The sequence below is a fragment of the Triticum aestivum genome, chromosome 7A, assembly GCF_018294505.1.
Source record: "Triticum aestivum cultivar Chinese Spring chromosome 7A, IWGSC CS RefSeq v2.1, whole genome shotgun sequence".
Classification (NCBI taxonomy): domain Eukaryota; kingdom Viridiplantae; phylum Streptophyta; class Magnoliopsida; order Poales; family Poaceae; genus Triticum; species Triticum aestivum.
Window position 1 is genome coordinate 431966164 of NC_057812.1, and position 15573 is coordinate 431981736.

At 51.1% G+C, this 15573-nt stretch overlaps 2 protein-coding genes across 2 annotated transcripts; both read left to right on the plus strand.

Moving 5' to 3' along the window:
* Positions 1-246: 246 nt before the first annotated feature.
* LOC123153380 (uncharacterized) lies at positions 247-5648 on the plus strand. Its single transcript, XM_044572530.1, has 5 exons — positions 247-318; positions 2646-2703; positions 2809-2921; positions 4173-4342; positions 4948-5648. The coding sequence occupies exons 1-5, from the start codon at positions 247-249 to the stop codon at positions 5393-5395; spliced, it is 861 nt and encodes a 286-aa protein (XP_044428465.1). The 3' UTR covers positions 5396-5648.
* A 3058-nt stretch (positions 5649-8706) lies between these two features.
* LOC123147391 (cytochrome P450 89A2) lies at positions 8707-10537 on the plus strand. The gene has a single exon (XM_044566627.1). The coding sequence runs from the start codon at positions 8812-8814 to the stop codon at positions 10354-10356; it is 1545 nt and encodes a 514-aa protein (XP_044422562.1). The 5' UTR covers positions 8707-8811; the 3' UTR covers positions 10357-10537.
* Positions 10538-15573: the final 5036 nt, after the last annotated feature.

Sequence of the window (15573 nt, forward strand, 5' to 3'; positions counted from 1 at the left end):
GCGTTCGCCCGCCCGCGGCGAGCATGGGAGGACGACACCATGGCTGGAGTGGGCGATGGAGTGGCGGTGCGGCCGTCGCGCCACACGGAAGGTGGCAGCGACGAGTCCTGCTGCTCATGGATGACATGATCGGTGGTGGCGTTGGCTGTAGTGGAAGCAGAGTGGTGCGGGGTGCCGATGCCCACGGGCACCATCGTAGCGACGCGAGCGGCTCGGCGCTCGGCACGGACTCAACGGGCGTCGGCCATGGGGGCGATGGAGCGGGACGAAGTGAACTTGACGGAAGATTTTGACACACCCCTACCTGGCACGCCAAATGTCAGATTCAAGGCTCCGCTGACCCAAGAAGGTTCGAACTCTGGGGCGTGTGCAAAGATCTCAACCTCTCATGCCTCAAGCTCATTGCCCCACAATCTAGCCTATCCGGATTCGCGAGAGGGGGGAGAAGATGGACATTGCAGTTTACCCAGGTTCGGGCCACCTTGCGGTGTAAAATCTTACTCTTGCTTTGTGGTGGATTGGCCTCACAAGGAGGTTTGATGATGAACTAGTATGGTGGATGAGCTGCCTCGTGAGGGCTCAGGGGGTGAGAATGAGTCGACCAGGGTCCGATCCCCTCTACAGTGGGTGGCTAACATATATTTATATTGGCCTTGGTCCTCTTCCCTCAAAACTTAGGTGAGAAGGGATTCCACAACGGTCAATTTGAAAGGGGACAAGTAGTACATCTAATCCTGACGAAAAGTGGTCTTCGCCTGCAAAGCTTCTGATCATGATGTAGTTGTGGGCTCGGTGATGACATCCGCCCGGCCGAGCTCGTGGTCTTGGTCTCATTGCACCGGAATGGAAACCTTTGGGGATTCCTAGGGAACCTGCGTCTGTCCTTGCCTCCTTAGCACCAAAGAGGAAACCGTTTCCTCTGCGCCCGCTGGCGCCCCCGGCCTTGGTCGTCATGGCTTGTGTCATCACAGCCTCGTGAGGCTGGGCACTTGCATAGGAATCTCCGCTCCTCAGGAGGCCGCCTGGGGAGGCCGCTCCCTCTGGAGGTCTTGGTGGCATCCGCCTCGCGAGGCCAGGGGCCCTCGCAAGGGTCTTGTCTCGAAGGTCTTGCAGATGGGACGTACCATGCCATTGAGGAAGCCACACCGTGGGCCGCATGCAAGCAAGTCTAGGCACCCTGGTTTCCAGAATGCCAACAGTTGTCGTTATGATCACCGTGTTACAGATAATGTTTGAGCAACCCCAAAGTCCACCGTACGGTAGGAAGTGACTATGATACTCTCATGATCCGAGGAACTTAAAACACGTGCTAACACTCCTTGTTATAACAATTAATTTCCAACGATATTATCTCATAGTATAACAAACAAGTTTGGGTCGATTCAATATGATCGTTTTCCTAACGTCATACCCTCAATGTTGTTTTAGGACTATCGTTACATTTAACGATATCCTAACATCCGGAAAACATGATTTCCAACAACACTTGAGTCAGTCTTGAAGGCAAGACTAGGAACCTATTCTTTGCGGTTTATATTTCACACGTGCATATAAGTTTTCCATTGAATCACATTTTCCAGGATCATAACAGTTATAGCATGAGATATAAACTCTAAATTATAAAAATGGAAATATAATAATACAACATTATTGCCTCTTGGGCATATTTCCAACACCGCCGTCATCGTCCCTCCCTTGTCAGAGCCGGACAAGACTTGTTGTAGTAGATAGTTGGAGAGTCGTCGTGCTAAGACCACATAGGACTGGCGCACAGAATAACAGCCGCCGCTGATGAAGAATATCGTAGATCAGAAGGATCTAATCTGAAAACACACAAACATAGACGAATAACGATCGGATCTTAGCAAATCCACCAGAGACACATCTTCACACGTCGACTGACGGTGCTGGACGCACACCGGGACGGGGCAAGACGAGGAGAACCTTATTCCATCTTCAAAGAGCCATCGTCATCTTGTTTTCTTGAGCAGGACACATACGCTAACAAAACTTGAAAAAGCAGAAAAATAACGAAGCCTTCCTACCGACAAAGGCCGGGATCCACCGCGCCGCATGTCTCTAAGGCAACCAGGGATGAGGTGAAGGAACCCTAATCTCTTCTTTTCAGAGGAGACGGCGGCTGCGTGTTAATATGCCGCATGCTTAGTAACTGGTCAATCTGCATTATACAATGCCTGATGTTGTTCACCATCACCTTACAATCAATCAGGAACAACGTGAATACTTTGCAAATTAAGATCGTCGGCGAGAGCTAGAGCCTCCCGAATAGCTGAGGGCCGAAGTCCGAACACGTACGTGAACATGAAGGGCAAATTAGCCACTGTGAAGAAGAAAAAGCAGCGGCCACCATAGCACATCAGCCTACCTACCCTTCTACTAGTATTTCTCTTGCCTTTATTCGACCCCTCCATCCCTCAAAAGAATAAAAAATAAAAAATTTCGTCCCCTCCTCGTCGTCACTGCCGTCGCCGAGTGCGAACTCCGGCGTGTCCTCCCCTCTCCCTCTCTCTATCCCTCTCTGCTAATCTGAGTTCCTCGTCGAGAAGAGGAACCGAGGGGCGCGGCAGCGACTCCGCCCGTGATGGTCGCCCGCCGCGCTCTGTGGCGGACGCGGACATGCACAGCTCGCGTATTCTTCCTCGTCTCCGTCACACCTCTCCCCAGCAGATGGCTTCCTCTGCGGTAATTATTAACCCGTCCGATCCACTTCTTCTTCCTCTTCTCCTTCGTGCTCCTGTGGGGAATTCCGTCGAGCACCACGCTTACCCGCGTGATTTGGTCCAGCAGTGAAGGAGGGGGTCGACGAGATGATCAAGCACGTCGCCAATGAGCCCTCCCTTGGGCTCTACTTCGTCCAGCAGCACGCCCAGGCATCCATGCCCATCCTCCTTGACGTCAAGGTCTGCTCTCCCTCTTAATTTGCTCTCTGTTCAGTGCCCATAACGATGATTGGCCTTTAAGCATGTTGCGTTGCGCATTGGCATTAGGATTTAGACCGGTTTGGATTGGACAGAAGTCACAGACTGGGCTTGTATTGATTAAGGGGATCAGGTTGGGCAAGATTGGTTTGGGGGTGCATGTACAGGATACCATGATGATACCATGGGATGGTCTCTCCACTGTAGTGCTCGATTTTAGTATGGTTCCTTTGTTAGGTATTACACAATTTGCATAATTCCCCAGGCATGCAGCAATCTTGAATGTTGTGTACATATAGGTTGAGGCGCTGAGCCGAGTGATATTTTCCTTCAATATGTTTTGTTTGATGGAACAATGTCAAATTCATCACATTTTGCATGTGCAAGATGTAGTAGCATATGATACACACTTATGGAACTAGGAAGGTAATATGATGAGACTACTCTATGGCCGTTCTTCCCTTGGAATGCACTTGTAACATATGACTGACTCTTTCACTGGACTGGTCTGATGATCTTTAATGCATCCATAGATAAGCTCATTCCAGACTTTATAAGACCATTTAAGTTGCAGAGCCAACTAGCCACCTACGTGCTAGCCATTCCAGAGCCAATCCATACCAATTTCTGATTAGCACTGGCGGAGCCTGGTTTGGCGAAAGCCATCTTTAGCATTTAAATTGGGTGTTCTTTGTTTTCAGCAAGCTAGGTCCTACTGCTTTCAAGTTGCCAAAACATGGTATGACTTGGATATGCATGAAGCTTCATTCACCATTGCAATGGCTTATTTGGCATCACTGCTCAGGCCGTTACTTTTTCTTTTTAAATTCTAACATGTCCTTTTCCTTCTACTCCCTCCATTCGAAATTAATTGAAGTTCTAGGTTTGCCCGAAGTCAAATTTGTTTAAGTTTGACCAACTTTATAGAAAATATGGTAATATCTACAACATCTAAGTGCAGAAGCATATTTTGTAAAGAATCTAATGAAATTAATTTGGTGTTCCAGACATCGGTATATTTTCCAACAAACTTGGTCAAACTTACACAAATTTGACTTAGGATGATAAACCTAGAACTTCAATTAATTTGGAACGGAAGGAGTAGCACCATAAGTTTCAATACTGGCTGACATTTGCTAATTCTGAGTTGTTTAATGGCTTGACCTGTTCTTGTCAGAGGTTAGCACAAACCAAGCTGAGATTCTAACATGGCATTTCTGGTTTGCTCATCAGGGCAAGGTTACGGAAAAGACTCGTGAGATAACATTACACACTGAAGATATAGAGGATTCTATTTGTGCTGTGAGGTCCATGGCTGAGTTTGGACTTCCAATTGCTGATGATATGATCAAGGACATAAATAAATCTCTAAAGATAATGTCGAAGACCCAACCAAAGAAGGGGTAAGTATTTAGCAATCTTGAGGATTTCCTTTTGATTTTTGTTTGATTACCTTGTGGCATTGATGAAGGGGAGCCTTAGCGTAGTGGTAAAGCTGCTGCCTTGTGACCATGAGGTGATGGGTTCAAGTCCTGAAAATAGCCTCTTACAGAAATGTAGGGAAAGGCTGAGTACAATAGACCCAAAGTGGTCGGACCTTTCCCCGGACCCTGCGTAAGCGGGAGCTACATGCACCGGGCTGCCCTTTCACCTTGTGGCATTGATATGGTTTTGTTTTGTCTAGCACGATGTGGAGTCTCCTAGCAGGCTAGCATTTGCTGCATTCATCCCATCTGTAGAGTATTAATCTTCATTCCTTTTCTTTTAGGAGCAGTCGATCTTTATGTATTATGTGTAGCATAAAGTCGACCAACCTACACCCTGTTTTTGTTTGTGCTTCCCAGTAAGGTAGAGAACTCAAATATTAGGCTTCTGCCCAATGAACCACTCAGGAATCTCGGCTCGATAATTTATCATATTATTCTGTGCACAAAGGCCATCCTCTTACATTTTTGTAGAGGAAACCATCCTCTTTAGTTGGTTCTGAGAAGAGAATTATTGTGTCCAGGTTAATCCAGAACCCCATTTGGGGGTTCCAATCAGACAAAAGCTCGGAAGCATGGAACGATTTGGACGCAGCTAATGGTGGAAGTAGCAAGAACTATTTGTCTTCCATGTTGAACACCGCAAAGCAGAAGGCATCGAGTCTGAGATGGCCGCAGACTGATTTCGCTACGAATGATGGCGTTAGTGAGAAGTCAGTGTCATCTACAGCTCAAGAGTCATCACAAGCCGGAGGACATGGTGCGTCAACACCCTCGGATGTTGAAAGGGACGAAGTCTCCATTTCAAGCCGTCTGTTGGAAAATAAAAATGCAGCGGCTATGAATCAGGGCCTATCTGCTTCTGATATCTCCCACACGGCGGAGAGCTACAACAAGTTCAAAGAAGAACAGGAACTAAAACTGCAAGAGTGGCTCAGGGAGTCGAAAGAAGCTGAAGATAATAGAGGTTGAGACTGTTGTGACAGCTCCGGTGTTTCCGCCTCTGTCGGAGCACGTCAGAAATGAAAAACATGTCCAAATCTTCGTATATCTTTATGACTGCAGATCTTTTTGTATCGATGATGAGTGTACAGGTGCCGCGTCTCTGTAAACATTCATGTTCACTTTGCAGCTGTTACATTGATATTCACAAGGCAGAGATAGGTCTCTCAAGTGTATTGTTGTATAACAGCCTGAACTACAGCACAACATGTTTGTTATTGTACTTGGGAGCTTGGAAGTGGTTTATATGCATACACTGATTTGCCATATCGGTGGCCGTCCAATCTTGCGCGGAGATTCATGACGAGCTTGCTTCGGTTGTTGTGGGTTTTGGGTTTTAACCCGTCAGAGAAGAGATAGGAAGCCGAGCCTGTAGCAGTGAAATCGCGGAGAAGAGGGGGAAGTGTTGGCGTCCCAAGCAGCAGCGAGGGAAAAGGTGTTGGCCTGGGACGTGCATCAGCAGTCGACACAGGTGATGGAATTCTTCTTCCGGCGCGAGTTGGCTTTAAGATTGAAAAATAGACCCCTATAATCTTGCCTCCATCTCATGAACCGCAGCCAGTTGTCATGGGCTTGCCAAGTTACTTTTTTTTTTATAATGATGGATTTTATTGACTTAAAATGAAGCACCAATGCGATACAAAAGCGTACATTCGACCTCTGCATGACTAAGATGCGCATGGTCAACACCAACGCGCGCGCACACACACGAAGAATCACTATGGTTAGGAGCAAAGTAATACAAGATCATTGTTTCAAAGTTTTTTTTATCGCGGATGATGTTGTTGTAGTTCATCGATCATTCTTTCAGAGTTTTCTTTTTCTTTTGCCACTACCCTGTCATCTCCTCTCCTCTCCTACATGTTATGTCCTTATGAATTCCAATCCAATCGTTGATTTGTCGTCAGCTTGTCGCCGACAGGAGACTTGCGCGTGTTTGAAGTAAAACCATGACACTCGTTTTGGAACGAAGGGACTACATATATACAAATGTATCCCCGTATCACAATGTTTAGAAGATTAGCTCCGGCTATCTCTGTATCGCGTATTCGATGCGTATCCAAGTATCCATGCAATATAACTGCCAGGTATATAACTAATTAGGGCCAGACTTAGGGTTTTCACCCCGAAGCTCGAGATTGCTAATCAAATCAAAATTATCATGTGTTGTCGCCACCGCTTTCCGCGTCTCAGCAGCTACATGTGTACCACAGTCTAGATGTGAGATGCCACGCAAGTGAAGACCATGCTCATACAAGTCAAGACGCAACAAGTGCCAGTCGACACTAAAGCTTCAGAATGACGAAGGTCACCCTCGCAATCTCGCGACCAAAGGCTATCGGAGCAGAGACCTCCCCACTGTAGCCTTCAATGACCAGTGCCAGGGCTTAGCCCGTCCACTGGTCTCTAGCAGCGGCGAGAAGAGATGACGAGGAGGTAACATGCGACAACTATGGAGAAGGGTGGAGGCGGTGGCTCTGTGGAGATAGGAGGCAGTTGTTAGGTTTCAGTACTTGATTTTGTGAAGAGTGAAATGATAACAAAAAAGTGTCATACCACACGAGTTTTTGCCTATTGAGAGCAAGGCCCAGTTCTTTCAAGAGCAAGGCCCAGTCCTATGCCAAAATGAACTCGATTGGATTACAAACTCTTGGGAGGATTCTAGAGGATCCTAATGCAATCCAAAACTTCAAAAAAAAGAGGATTCTAAGATTCTGAACAACCAGAGACCCAAAAGGTGACTGCCATTGCATGCATGTGTCTTTACAATTGGATTCGTGATGGCAAGTTACATGATGAGCATTTTGACAAGTTTGGCAATGATGTATATGTGCAACATTTGCTGTATATAGGTGCAAACACTCTACCACCAGAAGATAGTGGTTCCATGGCCGCAACATATGAGGCTATTGTTGTCTCCTACCTTGAGATTAGTCCTTCTATTTATAGTTGACCTCCTTTTGTGATGAAGAAAACTTCAAATCATTCTAATTATAACATTTAGCATTTGTGATATTAGTAAATCACTTTCATGCTCATACTCAATGAGGAACTCTTTAAAGCAACAAAGTGTTAGCAATTCAGTAAACAATTTATGTCTAAGAGCATTATAAACATTTTAGCACACAACTCAATATCACAATCTCAAAGGACGAAGCGATTCGGTGCCCAGGCTCAGCTGCACCCGCGATGAACAGAAAATTCAAAACAAAAACTAGAAAATAATTAAAAAAACATTTTTTGAGTGGAAGATAATTTGTGTGTGAGGTGTGCTCTAAATTTCTGATCATTTGGACATCTGAGTAGCTCTTGGCAAAAAAGGACAAATTTGAGGTCTATGAAAAAGTTTACTGTTCATGTATTGTTCTGACCCAATTTGTCTTTTTTGCTGAGAGTTACTCATATGTTCAAATGATTTAAAATTTGTAGCACACCTTAAGTACCAAATTATCTTCCATGAAAAAAAATTAATTTTTTAAAATTTGTTTAGTATTGTTTTTATGAATTTTCCCTTCATCGGGAGCAGATGAGTTTGGGCTTAGAAATGAATATTCGAATCTCAAATTGCAATCTTAGAAAAGAACTACATAGCAGATTCTATGGGCATTTTCCAGAATCTTGATTCTAGAGAATCATGTGGGAAAAGAACCCGACCCAAATGTTAACCTCAAAGGCTAGTAAACCCCATAGAGGTGTGTCCACAACCTCCACATTTTCCTCATTGCACTGTACCCATTGTTGCCCTCGAAGTTTAACTGATCAAAATTTGAAAATGTGGTACAAGTTACCATCCTTGGGCAGAACTTCATCAGTTTTGGTATTAAGCATCATGAGGTTATCTGTAAGCTTAGCAACCCTGAATAAAAAGAGCGAATTAGCAGATTAGGGCATGTACAATGGTTCTATCTTAAGAGTGCCACATAGGATAAATGATGAGGTGGAGGAGAGAGAAATCATAAGAAAAGGCTTGTCTTATCTTATTTAAGAGAAGACAAGAGATGATCTCTTAGCACAATTTGTCTCATCATATTTTTAGGAACAACTAATTATTGAAGATAAGGCTAAGAGATGACCCATTGTAGACATGTTTTCTTGTCATCTCTAATTTACATGCAAAACTTAAGATAAGACTATCTTATCAACCATTGTACATGCCCTTATGTCATGCCTCGCACAAGTGGAATTTGCTTGCGTTCATGCCGTCAACACCCACCACCGGCCGCTGCAATATCCCCGCAGATTATTTTCCCGGTGCACGCTGCGTGTCTCCGGTCCATGCCTCCAACTTCCCACCGGTCCCCAAACATTCCCGACCTCTTTCTTGCAGTACAAATGAAGCATCTCCACCGGAATCCTAGCGACCAGTCCGTCCCGCCGCCGCCGCCATGGAGGATTGGCTCTTCTACTCGCTCACCACCATGCTCTGCCTCCTCAGCTCGCTGCTGCTGAGGGCCCGGGCCCGCAGCCCGTCCCATTCCGCGACGCAGACGCCGCCGCTGCCTCCAGGTCCGGTGCCGCTGCCGGTTCTGGGCCCGCTGCTCCACCTGGCGCGTCGCGACTTCGACCTGGAGCCCGTGCTGCGGCGCCTCGCGCGGGCCTACGGCCCGGTCTACTCCTTCGCGCCATTGGGGCTGGCGCGGCCGATGATATTCGTCGCGGCGCGAGGCCCAGCCCACCGCGCCCTCGTCCAGCAGGGCGCCGCCTTCGCCTCCCGCCCGCGCGCCACCGCTCCCGCCGCCGCCGTGCTCACCAGCGGCGGCCGCAACGTCAGCTCCGCGCCGTATGGGCCCACCTGGCGCGTGCTCCGTCGCACCCTCGCCTCCGGCGTGCTCAACCCGGCCCGCCTCCGCGCCTTCGCCCCCGCGCGGCGCTGGGTGCTCGACGTCCTCCTCTCCCGCATCCGCTCCGGCGGCGGCGTCGTCGCCGTCATGGAGCCCTTCCAGTACGCCATGTTCTGCCTCCTGGTGTACATGTGCTTCGGCGGCGATCGCCTCGGCGACGCGCGCGTGAGGGACATCGAGGCGCTGCAGCGTGACCTCCTCGCCAACTTCCTCAGCTTCCAGGTCTTCTCCTTCCTCCCGCCGCTCACCAAGCTTGTCTTCCGCCGCCGGTGGAGCAAGCTCGTCTCGCTGCGCCGGCGGCAGGAGGAGCTCTTCGTCCCGCTCATCCGCGCCAGGAGGGAGGCCGGCGCTGGCGGAGACTGCTACGTGGATTCCCTGGTGAGGCTTGCCATCCCGGAGGATGGAGGGAGGGGGCTCACCGACGGCGAGATCGTCAGCCTCTGCTCCGAATTCCTGAGCGCCGGGACAGACACCACGGCCACGGCGCTGCAGTGGATACTCGCGAACCTGGTCAAGAACCCGGCCATGCAGGACAGGCTAAGGGAGGAGGTCTCCGCCGCCGTCGACGGCGAGCTGCGGGAGGAGGACCTGCAGGGGATGCCGTACCTCAAGGCCGTGGTGCTGGAGGGGCTGAGGCGGCACCCGCCGGGGCACTACGTGCTGCCGCACGCCGCGGCGGAGGAGACGACGCTGGACGGGTACCGCGTCCCGGCGGGCACGCCGGTAAACTTCGCGGTGGGCGACATCGGGCTGGACGAGGAGATCTGGACGGCGCCGTCGGAGTTCCGGCCGGAGCGGTTCCTGCCGGGCGGCGAGGGGGAGGACGTGGACCTCACCGGCAGCAAGGAGATCAAGATGATGCCGTTCGGCGCCGGCAGGAGGGTCTGCCCCGCCATGGCGCTGGCGCTGCTGCACCTCGAGTACTTCATGGCCAACCTGGTCAGGGAGTTCGAGTGGCGCGAGGAGGCCGGCGAGGAGGTGGACCTCACCGAGAAGCTCGAGTTCACGGTTGTCATGAGGCGGCCGCTCAAGGCGAGGGCTGTGCCGCTGAGGCAAGGAAGGCCCATCGCCGCCACGTGCTCAGGTTGATCGACAGGGGCGCACCATCTTCTCCTTTCCCGTATGTTTAGTAGTGCATCATAGCTTCTCGTTGCTCATGACCATATAAAGATGGTAATTAGATTAAGCTTGTCTTCTTCTTTTCTCAATTTGCTTTTGCTAATGAAATGTAATGTGTGGTTTTCTAATCTAAAGTCAGATTAAAATGAAACCAATGAACGTACAGGAGAACTGCGTCTTCTATTCAGAAAGCACGAAAATATCAAAAATTCTCCTTGTATCCATGAGATTTAACTTTTTTCGCGAATACGCAAAGCTTGCGTATCATTGCATTGATAGAAGAAGTAAGAGTGAGTACAGAGATGGTACAACCCATGATACGAACGCAAGAAGCGTGAACATGGCTAACGAAGCAGAGAGTCACGAGATACTCGACCCAAACAAAGAAAAACACAGCTAAACTCGCCAACCAGAGAAGCAACCCAAGCAACAACTAAACTACCAGCATCTCCAAATCTAGCACCAAGGATGCCACGAGCAAACAAGACAACGCCTTCACGAAGGAGAACGACACCAAGACGCCGTCGTCATCCGATCCGGAAAATCGGACCTAGAGTTTCCCCTGATGCTCGAAGTGGGGCATGGATACCGGCCATGACAACGCCTTCAAGAAGGTGACGGCACCCGCGGGTGTCGCCGCTGCCAGCATAGGATGCAGTGATTTCGCCCAGGCCATATACCGAGCAATGCCAAGCCGTCGGAGTATGAGTCGAAGAAGAGGAAGTCGGGCATGAGCAGGGATTGCGACCGCTGGAGGGGGAGCCATGCCTGACGTCGAGGAGGCACCAGGCGCTGCCGGACATGCGAGCTTCGAAGGAGGGTGAGGTTGCATGGATGAGCGGAATGTGAGGATGCGATGGTGGCCAAGCCCGGGACGAGCCAAGATCCGGAAGATAGCGCAAATCTAGGCCACCGGGACCAGAGCAGCAGGGATGCCGGCAGACCCAAGGAGCTGGAAGGGGACGCAGCTCACGGAGGGTGCCGGAATCGAAGATGCACCGGGATGGACGGCCAACCAAGGGTGCCAACAGGGTTGTGGTGGTGCGGAGACACCGTGGATCCAACAAGCCAAAGGAGCCAGAAAAAGCGTAGCTTCCGAGGCAGGTCAGACCTGAAGTCGCGCCAGCCGACCATGGACACAGGAGGGGGCGCATGTCCATGGTCGTTGGGCCGAAGCCGCCCCTGCGGGATGGTGGTGCAGAAGACTCGCGCGCAGCCAAAGCTCCTGACCAGCACGCTGCAAAAACAACCACCATGGAACACAACCAGACATCTCCATGGCACGAAGCTCGAACACGGGGTGGGGGGTCGGTGGAAGGGTGATTCGCAGTAAGGAGGGCGCGTCCGGCCGCCACGGTAACCGGCTAGGTGAGGAGCCCCAGATCACATCTGGGGAGGGGTGGAGTCGCGCCGCCTAGGGGAGCGGCAGCCGGAGGAAGCCACCCCCGCGCGCCCAGCGAGCCGGAGGGGAGACAACAGGGGGTGTCCGGCCCCGTCGTCGGAGGAGGCAGCCGGCGCCGCCATGGATCAGATCTGGGGTGGAGTGGGCAGAGGGGCGGGAGGGAGCGATGGAGGAGAAAAAAGAGGAGGGGGGTGCCGCCATCCCAGGGCCGGCGCGGGTTCGCCGGCCAGCCCTCCGACGGGGGTGGGCGGAAGGTGGTGGTTGGACCACCGGCGGCTGGGGTTTCCCTCGTGTAGCCCGGCTCGGGCGGCACGGGGGTCGGTGTGACGCCCCCGATTCAATCGTAGACTAATCATACACGCAAACGTGTACGATCAAGATCAGAGACTCACGGGAAGATATCACAACACAACTCTACAAATAAAATAAGTCATACAAGCATCATATTACAAGCCAGGGGCCTCGAAGGCTCGAATACAAGAGCTCGATCATAGACGAGTCAGCGGAAGCAACAATATCTGAGTACAGACATAAGTTAAACAAGTTTGCCTTAAGAAGGCTAGCACAAACTGAGATACAGATCGAAAGTGGCGCAGGCCTCCTGCCTGGGATCCACCTAAACTACTCCTGGTCGTCGTCAGTGGGCTGCACGTAGTAGTAGGCACCTCCCGAGTAGTAGTAGTAGTCATCAACAGTGATGTCTGGCTCCTGGACTCCAACGTCTGATTGCAGCAATCGGATATAGGAAAGGGGAAAAGGGGGAGAAAAGCAACCGTGAGTACTCATCCAAAGTACTCGCAAGCAAGGAGCTACACTACATATGTATGCAATGGTATCAAAAGGATTAAGGGTATCATATGTGGACTGAACTGCAGAATGCCGGAATAAGAGGGGGATAGCTAGTCCTATCGAAGACTACGCTTCTGGTAACCTCCATCTTGCAGCAGAAGGAGAGAGTAGATGGTAAGTTCACCAAGTAACATCGCATAGCACAATCCTAACCGATGATTCTCTCCTCGTCGCCCTGTGAGAGAGCGATCACCGGTTGTATCTGGCACTTGGAAGGGTGTGTTTTATTAAGTATCCAGTTCTAGTTGTCATAAGATCAAGGTACAACTCTGGGTCGTCCTTTTACCGAGGGACACGACTATTCGAATAGATCAACTTCCCTGCAGGGGTGCACCACATAACCCAACACGCTCGATCCCATTTGGCCGGACACACTTTCCTGGGTCATGCCCGGCCTCGGAAGATCAACACATCGCAGCCCTACCTAGGCACAACAGAGAGGTCAGCACGCCGGTCTAAATCCTATGGTGTAGGGGTCTGGGCCCATCGCCCTTTGCACACCTGCACGTTGCAAACGCGGCCGGTGAGTAGACCTAGCAACCTCCATTACAAAGGAAGTTGCGTTACGCGGTCCAACCCGGCGCGCGCCGCTCAGTCGCTGACGTCACGAAGGCTTCAGCTGATACCACGACGTCGAGTGCCCATAACTGTCCCCGCGTAGATGGTTAGTGCGTATAGGCCAGTGGCCAGACTCAGATCAAATACCAAGATCTCGTTAAACATGTTATCTTGAAATAACCGCGAACGCCGACCAGGGACAGGCCCACCTCTCTCCTAGGTGGTCTCAACCTGCCCTGTCGCTTCGCCACAAAGATCCACACAGAGGGCCGTTGGGACAAAGGTCCTTTCAGCCCCCAATCCGTGAATCACTCGCGGGTGCTCCACGAGCCGACCCGACTTTAGTCACCACATGCATCATGTATAAAGTATATAGTATATACCCGTGATCAACTCCCGAGTGATCACGGCCCGATAGTATAGCAAGGAAGACGGATAAGAATGTAGGGCCACTGATGATAAATCTAGCATCCTATACTAAGCATTAGGATTGCAGGTAAAGGTAACAACAGTAGTAGCAAGGACAAGCTATGCATCAGGATAGGATTAACGGAAAGCAGTAACATGCTACACTACTCTAATGCAAGCAGTATAGAGGAGAGTAGGCAATATATGGTGATCAAAAGGGGGGCTTTCCTGGTTGCTCTGGCAAGAGAGAGGGGTCGTCAACACCGTAGTCGTACTGGGTAGTAGCGGCATCAGTCTCGATGTCTAGCGAGAGAAGAGGGGGAAGAAAACAATAAATATTTAAGCAAACAGATACATAGAGATGCATGACATGACAAGTATCGGTGCTAGGGGTGCCCTAACATGGTATGAGGTGGTACCGGTGAAGGGGGGAAACATCCGGAAAAATATCCCCGGTGTTTCGCGTTTTCGGACAGACGAACCGGAGGGGGAAAGTTGCGTGTTTGGTATTCTAGGGATGTGTGGCGGACGAACCGGTTGCGCATTCGGATTCGTCTCGTCGTTCTGTGCAACTTTCATGTACAAAGTATTTTCATCCGAGCTACGATTTATTTTATATGATTTTTCAAAGTTTTAAACGATTTCTAAAATTTTCTGGATTTATTTACTATTTCAAAATTAAAGGTGAAAATGCTAAGTGTACCCATAGCTTGTACACAACAATGTACCAAAGGGGCTGACAGGTGGGGTCCAGTTGACCGCCCAGTCAGCAGTCAACTGGGACTGTTGACTGCCCAGTCAGCAGTCAACTGGGACCGTTGACTGGTCAAAGGGGTCTAGTGGGACCCTCCTGTCAATGACTAGGCTAGTCCAGTCAGCAGTTTGACTTGGTCAAACTAGACAGGGGGTCCACCTGCCATTGGCTGACATTTTAACAGATTGTTTTTTAATGGGATAATTAGTTGACGGGGCCCATCTGTTAGTGTCACATGTATTTTAACAATTGTCTAAATCAGTGCAATTAGAGGTGGGGTCCTACTGTCATGGACACATCAAGCTAATTACAGGTTAATTAGCTATTTAAGCTACATTAATTAATTTTAATTAAAAATTGATTATTATCATTATTCTTTTTTCACATTTATTTTCGTTCTTATCCCGGGGCGGGCCCTAGCGGTCAGTGGCTCAACCGAGCCACCGGGGGATGGGCATGCGACCACACGAACAGAGGCGTGGCCGCGGCGGCAGTAGGGCGCCGACGAGCAAGGACGAGGCGAGGCGCAGGCGGCGTGGTTTGGTGGCGCAGGCGAGGCACGGCGACGGGCGCGCGGGCGGGAACAGCGGCGCGTGGCAGAATGGCAGCAGGAACCGCGGCAGCACGGATGGGCGGCGCGCCGGCGGTTTGAGGCGGACGTCGGGAGCGGCGGACGCCAGTGGGGCAGCAGCAGGCCAAGCAGTCGCGGCAGGTGAGCCGGGCAGCAGCGGGTCGTGCGGGACATGGCACAATGGCCATGGGGGTGAGGCGGAGGCGGTGTGGGGCGGTAGCGGCGCAGACGGGATGCGGACAGTGGCCGACAGCGAGCAGCGGTGGCTAGCGCAGCAGTAGCAGCAAGGAAGGAGGCGGAGGGTGCACACACAGGTGGTCGGAGGTGCTGCGAGCGGCAGGGGACGCGTGGCGCGCGCGGGGGCGAGCAAGTGGAGGCCGGAGGCGCACGAGGAGAGGGGAGCTCACGGGAAGGTCGTAGGGAACTGACAGTGGGCTTGGGGAGGAGTCGAGGTCGCGTCCGGCGTCTGGCGAGCAGGAGACGAGGACGACAGCGGCCACGTGGAAGATGGCGTCGAGCAGAACCGGGCGATGGTGCACGATCGTCGAGGCACAGCGGGATCGATCCCGATCTAGGTCTGGTCGAGGTGGGGGCGGGCGCCATGCGGGAGGAGATGGAGAGGCGGGCGCCGGCGAGGGGTGGCCG

What these genes read in the sequence shown, in the direction of transcription:
- LOC123153380 (XM_044572530.1), top strand. Translation starts at nt 247, where the DNA reads ATGGGGGCGATGGAGCGGGACGAAGTGAACTTGACGGAAGATTTTGAC. An exon ending in CCCTACCTGGCACGCCAAAT is followed by an intron (nt 319 to 2,645) that starts GTCAGATTCAAG and finishes GGACATGCACAG; the next exon opens with CTCGCGTATTCTTCCTCGTC. An exon ending in AGCAGATGGCTTCCTCTGCG is followed by an intron (nt 2,704 to 2,808) that starts GTAATTATTAAC and finishes TTGGTCCAGCAG; the next exon opens with TGAAGGAGGGGGTCGACGAG.
- LOC123147391 (XM_044566627.1), top strand. Translation starts at nt 8,812, where the DNA reads ATGGAGGATTGGCTCTTCTACTCGCTCACCACCATGCTCTGCCTCCTC.